This window comes from Drosophila virilis, chromosome X (genome assembly GCF_030788295.1).
Source record: "Drosophila virilis strain 15010-1051.87 chromosome X, Dvir_AGI_RSII-ME, whole genome shotgun sequence".
NCBI lineage: Eukaryota > Metazoa > Arthropoda > Insecta > Diptera > Drosophilidae > Drosophila > Drosophila virilis.
In genome coordinates this window covers 5,053,476-5,063,550 of record NC_091543.1, presented here as the reverse complement: position 1 = coordinate 5,063,550, position 10,075 = coordinate 5,053,476, and the positions used below count along the sequence as shown (strand labels likewise).

Here is a 10,075-nt window from a genome sequence, read left to right as displayed (position 1 = left end):
TGGACTTAGCTCAAAGTGGAACCGAACTGAACAAAGGTGAATCCAGGTAAACCAAAGGGTACTCAAGTATGCCCAAGGTAAAATACCACCAGATCAAGAGGAAGCCAGGGGAAGCAAGGAGAACCCAAAAGGAACCAAGGAGATGACGGATCATCGGGTAGCCCATGGGAACCTTCGTCTTCGGCAGTCGTTCGTCTGGCTTTTGGAGAGCGAAAAGCCAGATGAAAAACCAGGCTAGAAATATTTGCGTCGTATTGAATCTTCGGCGTGCCGTAGATATAATTCAACTTTCTCGTTTGAAGCTGGGTTTCCATTCTGACGAACCCAATCTTTAGCTCTTAGCTTGCTTTCGCAAATTTCGTTCAATACAATTGTTTTATGAAAAATGTACTCGGCATCGAGGATTAAACTTTTATTTAGAAAAGAATTGATTTACTAATTCTTTATTCTTCTTCTTTTTTCAGGATTTCGATTTCATTAAACTTGGTGCATTGCGATTCTCAAGCCCATGCCTAGGAACAATAGATCTGATAAAAATACTCGAAACCCTTTGGGAATTTTCTGCGGACTAACTTTCATTACCAGGTTTTTCCACCATAAAAATATCTATATAATTTATGTATATCTATAAACTTGCCACGGACAAAGCCGATATTATCCTATATAGATATAGTTCAAAATTCCCCATTCCCAATAACTCGGGCAAATCTCATCCGAGGCTTGGCTCTTTGTTCATGGGTTAGACTCTAGAACAATTTGGCACATTCGACTGGCAACATTATTCTTGGTCAAAATTCATCTGAAAATGTTGTACCCTCAAAAATCTTACATAGACTAGACGTGGGTCGAATTTTGCCAATATGTTGTATGGAAAACTTTTTTGTGATTCAAGATATTTTGACCAAACTCGACATTTATTAGTTTTATGATGCTCCTCATATATTTGCAAAATCCTAATAAGATCGGAGCACTATATCATACAGCTGTCATAGAAACGATCGGTCGATAAGTAGGTGTTTGATTAAAAACCTTTTTTGTTTATTACGATATCTTGCCCAAACTCGGCATTAACTATTTTCCATGTGCTTCTTAGATACGGGCAAAGCACTATAAGCATTATGAAAAAGTTGGGTCTGCAAGGGTATTAGAACTTCGGCGTGCCGAGGATAGTTTTTCTTTCTCGATTTACCGCATATACCAAAATGCAGTTGATTTTAATGCGGAATCGCTCTTATTTCATGGCTGAACCTTTTCAAAAATACTCTCAAATTTTCCAATTGCCAAAATTCTTGCCAATCTAAGCGGAGAGAGGTGAAGATAGAAAATTGCTCGATGTGATTTTGTAATATTCAATATTTATTATATAATTTGCTTGCCATAAACTTTATATAGTATACATATAATAGTTATGTTAAGAAAAAAAAAATTTGCTGCTTAAAACTAATTCAATGTGTTACGATAAACTACCACGAATTTTGAATACACTTTCATGTGTTACTCTTCTCTTTTTTTTTTTGTATTTTCGTATTTTTGTTTGGTTTTTTTTTTTGTTTTCTTGTTAATGTTTAGTTCAGAAATTCGTGTAAAAATTCAAAAAAATTTCCAATTTTCTCAATTTTTTGCTCAGGGGAAGTACATGATAATGTGTGTGTGTGCGGGTATGTGTGTGTGTGTGTGTGTGCGAGTGTGTGTGCGTGTGTGGGTACATATATATATAAGGTAAAGGCCATTAAATTACAATTGATGAGTTTTTTGTTTAAAGCTTAACGAGAGTTGAAACTAAAGTTGGAAGCGAACTAATATATATGCCTACATATATATATATATATATATCTATAGAGATATGTGTGTGTGTGTGTGTGTGCTGCGCACAGGCGTGGGGCGTGGCGCAGCGCCCGCGCGCAGCAGCTGCAAAGTTCCTAAATACGAACTAAAGTTAAGTTTTCTTTTTGTTTTTCTTTTAATACCAACACCAAGCGATTGCACAAATAACCCGTTGTTGCTTAAAAAACTATGCAAAAAAAAAAAAATTATATAATTTTACTGTGTGTGTGTGTGTGTGTGTGTGTGTGTGTGTGTGTGTGCGCGAGTGTGTTGTGTGGGCAGAACTAAGCGAAAACTTGTGTTTCTACAACTTAAATTAATCCAAAAAAAAATAATAATAATAATTAAGATTATGTTGTTGCAGCTGCACAAAATGCTGTTCACAAACAAAGTAAGGCCCATATAAGAACTATATATATAAATATCGTGTATATATATATATATACGTGTGTGTGCGTGTGTGTGTGTGTGTGAAAATTTCAACTTAAATGCTTTGCCACATAATTATGATTATTATTAATAATATTAATATTATTATTATTATTATTATTATAATTGTGTTTATGTTCTCAGTACAAATTGGTGGTTGCTTCAGCTCTCTTTAAATTATAATTATGACAAAAAAAAAAATAAAATTGTTAAAATTATAAAGAAATTAAACTAAATTCAAATAGATGTGTGTGTGTGTGTGTGTGTGTGTGTGCGTGTGTGTGCCTTATAAATACATAATAATTAAAATATATTACATAAATGTGTTTTTTGTTTGTTTGCTTTGACTTCATTTATGAACAGCATAATTTAGCATATCTCTTAGTTAATCAATTAATTCAACTTAATTAGGCAGCTTAACTAAATCAATTTCATTTCGTGTTTTCTTTTTTTTGTTCTTGTTTTTTGTTTTGTTTTTTTTTTTATGCCTCTTTACAATGAATTTTGATGCGTTTGTTCAAAAATTCGAATTAAATAAATACAGTAGCTTAAGTGTTAGTAGCTCTTCTTCTTTTTCCTCCTCCCCCTCCTCCTCTTCTTCATCTTCCTCTAATTTGTTGTAAATAAATGCAAAGGTTCTTGCAGCTTGTTCATTTAGCTAAAGTTAGCGAATGAGTTTTTGTGTTTTCGTATTTTTCGTTTCAAGAAACTATAAATCGATAATTCATTTGTTTTTCTTTTAATTCTGTTTTGCTTAAAGCATTTTTAAGACTAAGCTTAGCTTAAACAACTACAAAAAAGTGTTTTCAAAGAAAAAAAAAAATGTTTTCTGACTACACACAGAAAAAAATTAAGCGAAAAAAAAAAAAAAACTTTGACTAAGCGCATAAAATTAGTTTTGGGACTCGCCCAACAGTAAGAAAACCTAAGAGCCCATTTTCTTAGCTTTTCTCAATATCAAACGAAATGAATTATTTCGAAATGTGCTTTTCTTTCATTTTCTTTTGTTTGCACAGCAAAGTGTTAAGGGCGTGTTTGGGTAAATGAAATTCTTGAGCTAAACTAAATGTAAATTGTTTTTCGTGTCTCGTTTTTCGCTTAAATAGCTAGAAATTAATGCATATATATATATATATATATATGTGTGTGTGTATATATGTGTAGAGATGGATATATCTGTGTGTGATATAACTATGATATCCGATATGATTATACATGTACAAAACATAATCTCGCCATTTTCGTGGGGGCAGTTTTCATAAAACTTCAGCTTAGAGTTGAATTTGCATTAACTTTACATTAATTCAGTTAGTTTCATTTAGTTTAAGTTTAGTTAGTTTGTTTAGGCTTAATCTAAGGCTTTGCTATAGCTAGTTTCCAGTTTTAATTATGCACCGGCATCGGCAGCTGACCGAGCAAATTGTTCGCAAACTGCGAATTGGTGAACTTGAAGTGACGCTTGTCGTAGAACTTCAGCAGGGCCGGCGAGAACGGATGATTGTCCTTCAGATGCAGATAGTGTACCTCCGGTTCGCAGGTGGTGTGGCCGCACTCCTCGCACACGTACATCTACATATGCAGAAGAAGAAGAAACGATTTAATTATGAGTTCTTTTTTTTTTTTTTGGCAGAGCAATTTGACAATTTTGAAAGTTCATCTTTATTTGATCTGAACTGCTTGTGAATCATATCTTTTGAACTTTTCATTTCTTTTGGTTCCATACACATGAATATTTGTGAACGTTTTATGAACTAGTTACAAGCTTTGACGGAACTAGTTTCAAACCAACTTATCCAAGCTTTTTTCTTAGTTTCTCTTGTCCTGAAAAACTTGTGAATCACAAGATTCGAAGTTTTCGTTTCTTTTGGTTCCATACACATGAATATTTGTGAACGTTTTATGAACTAGTTCCCAGCTTGGACGGAACTGCTTTCAAATTAACCTATACAAGCTTTTTTGTTTGTTTCTTTTGTCCTGAAATCTGTGTGAATCGCATCACTTAACTTTTTCCTATGTATTTTCTGGTTTTCCGATTCTGCACAACTGAATAATTGTGATTATTTTATGAACTAGTTTCTAGCCATGCCGGATGTATTTTCAAACAAACTAATCCGAGCTTTTGCTTTTTTTGACTGAGATACTTGGGCATAACATCATACTTTCTATTGGTTCTCTACACCTAAATAATTGAGAATTTTCATTGAGCTAGTTCCAAGCCATGCCGGAACTGGTTCCAAACTAGCGCTGTTCCTCTAAAAATGCATATACTTTAGCTCATATTCAAATCAATTTATCTACAATCGACATCTGGCAATACGCATGAAATTTCGCTGATGATTCACTTGTTTGTGTGGAATTGCTCGTGACTCACCTTGGCGCGTCGCTCCTTGTAGGCATACTGATGCTGGACACTGTGCACCTTCTGGCAATGCGATTCGAGCGAGCAGCGCTGCGTGAAGCTCTTCTCGCACAGGTTGCACTTGTAGGGGCGAACGCCCGTGTGGGTGCGCGTATGACGCTTCAGATCGAAGGTGTCGTTGAAGCCCTTGCCACAGAAGGTGCACAAATAGCGCTTGATATCCGAATGGCACTTCATGTGCCGATTGAGCAGACGCTGCAGCGAGAACGTCTTCATGCAGACGCGGCAAACGAACTTGTTGTTGGCATCCTCCGCGCCGCTGTTGTTGCTGGGGCACAGCGAATCGCCTTGATTGCTGCTGTTGCTGCTGACGCTGCTGCTGCTGTTGCGATTGTTGCCAATGCTGGCCAAGCTGTTGCTGCCCCCGCCGCCGACACCGTTGTGCTGTTGGCTGAGCGACAAGTGTTGCGCCTGCTGCAGCGACTGTTGCTGCGGTGAATGCTGCTGCTGCAGCTGCGGCGAGTGCTGCTGCAACTGTTGCTGCTGCTGTTGCAACTGTTGCTGCTGCTGCTGCTGCTGTGACGGATGGCCATGCTTGAGATCATCGATGCAATCCATGTTGCGTATGCGGTGGTGATGATGGCCTCCGTGCGTATTCTCCACGGCCAACGGATTCTTGATGCCATGCCCCCCGTTCACGAACTCCAGCTGCAAGTCCGGCGGCAGGCCCAGCTAAAGGGATGAAAGTCAAAAGTCGGGATCAAATTGAGTAAAGGTTGACAACAACAACAACAACAACACAACAAAAAAAAAAAAGTAACAACTAAAAGACAGCACAAAACAGAGCAAAAGGAACAACACAGCAGAACACATAACAATTGACAACATGTTGGGCCTTAAAGAGGGAGTTACTGGAAGAGAATGGGAGGAATGGAGGGAAGGGGAGGGGCCTGAAAAGTTATTGCAATATTATAAACAAATCTTCAAAGAGAACTTTATGTAAAATGTCGAAATAAGCTTTGAAGAATACGTCACAAATCCATATAAAAAAAAACGTTCAGACTAGAATTTCCGACCATTTTCCGCAGCTGCGAGTGGAATTGCTCAAATCACTTGAACACATTTTTCAGCGAGCTTTTCTGAACAGCTTTGAATGCATATAATCAATCGGAAGACTCCAACTTTAATACGAACTTTTTCACGAGAAGGCGTGGATTGTGCGAATAGTGTGAAAATATGTCTCAAGTGAATTTGTAAGGCCAAAACTTCACTTTTTTTCTGCCAGAAATAATTGCAAATGAGTTCGATGCTAAGACTTTGCAGAGACAAGCGGCTGCCTCTTGTATCCGAGGTGGAATTTGGGAAATATTTGAAGTGGATTTTGCGAAAATTGTGAAAGTGACAAAGTGTAGCGAATAGTCAAATGCAAAAGTCTAAACGGGCAGAGGACAATACAAGAGGCGAGCGGGCGTGGTAAGAGAGAAAAAAACTGAGACAGAGAGTGAGGAAGAGCGAGAGTGGGAGAGAAGTTCGGGAATAGGGGGACACACACACACACACAGAGACACAGAGAGACACTTAGGGCACTGGCCCTTACCCGCCGCTGTAGCATTTTGCTCTCATTGAGCACCGAAATGGTCGGAGATGGCGGCAACAGGCCCGCTGCCGTCGCAGCCGCCGCACAGGCCAGCGAGCGCAACGTGGTGCGATGTACGTGTCGCTGGGCGGGCACCTCCGGCGATGGCTTCACCGTCGAGACAAATGTGACCACAGTGGAGCCATAGGCCTTGGCCTTGGCGCGTCCGCCCAGCTTAGTGCCGTTGCTGTTGCTGTTGCTGTTGCTGTTCTTGTTGTTGCTGTTTTTCTTGTTGTTGTTGCTGCTGTCGCTGCTGTTAATGTTATGTTTACAGCTGCTGTTAATGTTATGCTTGCTATTGCTGTTAATGTGACTACAATTGCTGCTGTTGCTGTTGCTGTTGCAATTGCTGTTGCTGCTGTTGAGCAGCAGATAGGTGAGCGGCGCTGTGTCCACCAGCTCAGCTGGCGGCTCGCCGCTGCATTTGATGGGCTTTAGTATATTTGGTGCACTTACGCTTTGTATCAGCGGCTTCGTGTCGAGCAGAGCGGCAGCAGCAGCCGCTGCCGTGTTCGCATCGAGCAGATTTGAGCTGCTGCTGCTGCTGCTGCTCATGGGTCGCAATGCGGCGACAGCGGCGGCCGCTGCGGCAGCGGCAGCAGCAGCTGTTGTTGGCGATGGCAGCGACAAGTTGCTGTTGTCGTTGTGATGATGATGTTGCTGCTGATGCTGCTGGTGTTGCTGCTGCTGCTGTTGGTGTTGCTGCTGATGTTGCTGGTGTTGCTGATGTGCATGTTGTTGTGCGTGATGCGCATGATGTTGCTGCTGTTGCTGATGGAAATGATGTTGCTGCTGTTGTTGCTGTTGTGCATGATGTTGCTGCTGTGCATAGATATTATGTTGCTGATGGAAATGTTGTTGTTGCTGCTGCTGCTGCTGTTGCTGTTGCTGCTGCTGTTGTTGTTGTTGCTGTTGATGATGCGTGTGATGTTGCTGCTGCAGCAATTGCTGTTGCTGCTGTGCCAGCTGCTGCTGATGGTAGCTGTTGTTGCTATTGTTGTTGTTGCTGTTGTGTTGCTGCTGCATTTGCAGCAAGTTGCGCGTGGCGTGCTGATACGAGGGCGGCGGCTGCTGCAAGTGTTGCTGCTGCTGCTGCTGCGCATTGACAACATGTTGCTGCAGATGCTGCTGTGTATTAGCAACATGTTGTGGCGTTGCGCCATAAACAATGTTGTTGTTGTTGTTGTTGTTGTTGCTGCTGTTGCTGCTGCTGCGCGCCATATTGTTGGTCAGCTGCGTCAACAGATTCTCGTGCAGCGCATCCAGCTGCGCTGCCGCATGCGGCGTCACCGACACCGCGTCCGAGTCCGGCGTCAGCGATGGCGTCGACACCAGCTCAAAGTCCTGTCGCTGATGTGCCGGACTGTTATTGTTGGTCGAGTGCTCGTCCTCGTCATCAACATCGACGCAGCTGCGCTGCAGAAACGAACTGAGATCCACGGCGTCCGACAGCTGTTCCAGCAGATGATCCGTCTGCGAGCTGAGCATTAATGTTGCCGTAAACTGCAGAGGATCAACGCCGCCATTTGTGCACTGCGCTGCGCTGCTGGCAGCCAGATCGGACATGATTGCGTCCTCATAGGCGCTGGCAGAGAATGTGCTGCCGTTGCCGTTGCCGCCGCCGCCGCCACCGCCGCCGCCGCTGCCGCCGCCGCCAGCAGCAGCAGCAGCAGCAGCTGCAACAGCAGCAGCGCTGCCAACGCCGCCGCCAACATGACCCATCGTTGCCTGAATAATATTCTGGGCAAATGTGCCAATATCGATCTTGGCCTCATCATACTCAATATCGGGCTCATCTTTCAAGATGATGCCATAGGCTGAGGGATTGCCGCCATAGAATGGATGACCCACAGTTGTTCCGTTCGCATGTAAATTATGGAATTTGGAATTGGAATTGGAATTGGAATTGATATCATTATAATTGCTGTGACCCAGATTATTGGCAAAGTTCAATATGTTATTACCGTCGAGGCCAACAGCAGATCCACCACCAACTCCTCCTCCTCCTCCCACACCTCCTCCTACCACACCTCCTCCTGCTACAACTCCTCCTATTGCTCCGTTAATACCAGCTCCCACGCCAGCTGCTCCATTACAGTTATACTGCTGTCCGGACATTAGATATGCCGCTGCCGCCGCGTTCTGTATAAGAAACTGTGAATTGCTGTGCAGCAGCTGGCCGTGATGTGCGCCCGTTGTGGGCGTGGTCGCTTGAGAATCACCGGTTTGGCCGCTCTTGAGGCTCTCGTAGAAGGGCGGCAATGCGCCGCTGGGCGGTGAATTTGGTCCGTAATTGCCGCGTCCGTCACGGCCGCCGCCCATGCCACCGCCGCCGGCGCCGCTGCCAAAGCTGCTGCTGCCGCCGCTGCCGCTGCTGCCGCCGTGTGTACCAGCGCTGCCGGCGTTCTGATTGCTGCCGCCGCCGCTGCCGCTGCCGCTGCCGCCGTTGCCGAAACTGTTGCCCGTCTGAAAACCTTGACCGGAATTGCTGCTGCTGCTGCGTCCGTGTCCAGCGGCCGCTGCCAATATGCCGGGCAGACTGCGCACCAGGCGCGGATTAAGCTGCAGCACGCGCGCTGCCAAATAGCTGCTGCGTCGACGCGCCTCGCGCACGCGTCGCTCGCGCTGCAGGCGTCGTGCGTTTAGCTCCTCGTCGCTGTCGTAGCTGGCGCTGCGTCGCTTCGGCACGTGATAATCGATCGGCTCCTGTTGCTCGGGTCCCAGCTGTTCGAGGTCGAGTGTGCGCTGGTATAACAGTTGGCGTTCGCGCTGCTGCTGTTGCTGCTGCAGCTGTTGCTGGTATAACAGTTCGCTGCTCTCGCGCTGCTGCTCCTGTGCGGGCGCCTGCGGTGCGCGCTGTATAACGCTGCAGCGTACGGCGGGTACACGCGGCGGCGGCGGACTCGGTCTCTGCTCGGCGCTGGGCGGTGTGCTGCGCATGCGCAGCGACAGCGGCTGATCGACGGGCAGCAACGGTTTTTCGTCAACAATCAATTTGCAGCCGTCGTCGGAGTCGTCGTCGTCGTTGTCGGAGTCGGCGTCAGCGTCAGCGTCAGCGTCGCTGCTGCTGCAGCTGCTGCTCTCGTTATTGCTGCCGCTTACGTCTATGTTAACGTGTTGCGTCTTATCTTTGATGTTGCGCTCGAGCGGATATTCCTTGCGCTGCGCCTGCGTTAGAACAACGCCTGCGCCGTAATAACGCGGCTTTGGCGCCTCAAGGCCAACGTCAACGTCAACGTCGGCGTCAGCGTCAGCGTCAGCTTCCTCTTCGGCGTCGCTGTTGGCGTGCGGCGCAGTCGCTGGCGACGGCGGTGGCTGCTGCTTTGGGCTGTGTTCGTTTTCTTTTGGTATGCTGCTTGTTCTTATTGTTGTTGTTGCTGTTGCTGTTGTTGTTGTTGTTGTTGCTTCTGCCTCCTCTTCCTCTACTGTTAACGAATTCTCGTCGCAGTCTTTTGTAGCTGTTGCGGGGGGTGTGGGTGCGGGTGTTGGTGTTCTGTTAATGTTCTTGGTGGTGGTGGAGGTTTCTGCTGTTGAGCTTAAACGCTGCAACAATTCTGTTGGCGTTAAACAGCTGGTATTTTCTGCAAAAAAACAAATATAAAAAAAAGAAACGTAATTAGTCAAATGCGCATAAGAAATCTATGATTATATGTATGTATGCATGTATCTATAGGCATATATGTATGTATGTATGCATGTATGCATGTGTTAGTGCTGCATGCGCATCATGAGTTTTACATTCGTTACGTTATAAATGTGCAACGGCAGTTGCCCGAAACCGAGCGAATAGGGTAGGGGGGTGGGCAAAAGAAAACGAGCCTTAAATA

At 44.6% G+C, this 10,075-nt stretch overlaps 1 protein-coding gene across 3 annotated transcripts in view; it reads right to left on the bottom strand.

Annotated features, from left to right (window-relative positions):
* Window positions 1-1,527: 1,527 nt before the first annotated feature.
* Window positions 1,528-10,075, bottom strand: part of ovo (transcriptional regulator ovo) — a 34,729-nt gene continuing 26,181 nt past the window's right edge. The window contains exons 2-5 of one of the 3 annotated variants that reach the window (XM_070211162.1): window positions 8,213-9,829; window positions 6,210-8,065; window positions 4,625-5,344; window positions 1,528-3,822 (exon numbers count right to left, since the gene is read on the bottom strand). In XM_070211162.1, the coding sequence (XP_070067263.1) occupies window positions 3,637-3,822; window positions 4,625-5,344; window positions 6,210-8,065; window positions 8,213-9,829 (4,379 nt within the window). In that variant the 3' untranslated portion in view covers window positions 1,528-3,636. Of the gene's footprint in view, window positions 3,823-4,624; window positions 5,345-6,209; window positions 9,830-10,075 lie in introns of all 3 variants that reach the window. The other 2 variants (XM_070211163.1, XM_070211161.1) reach the window with 2 other exon arrangements.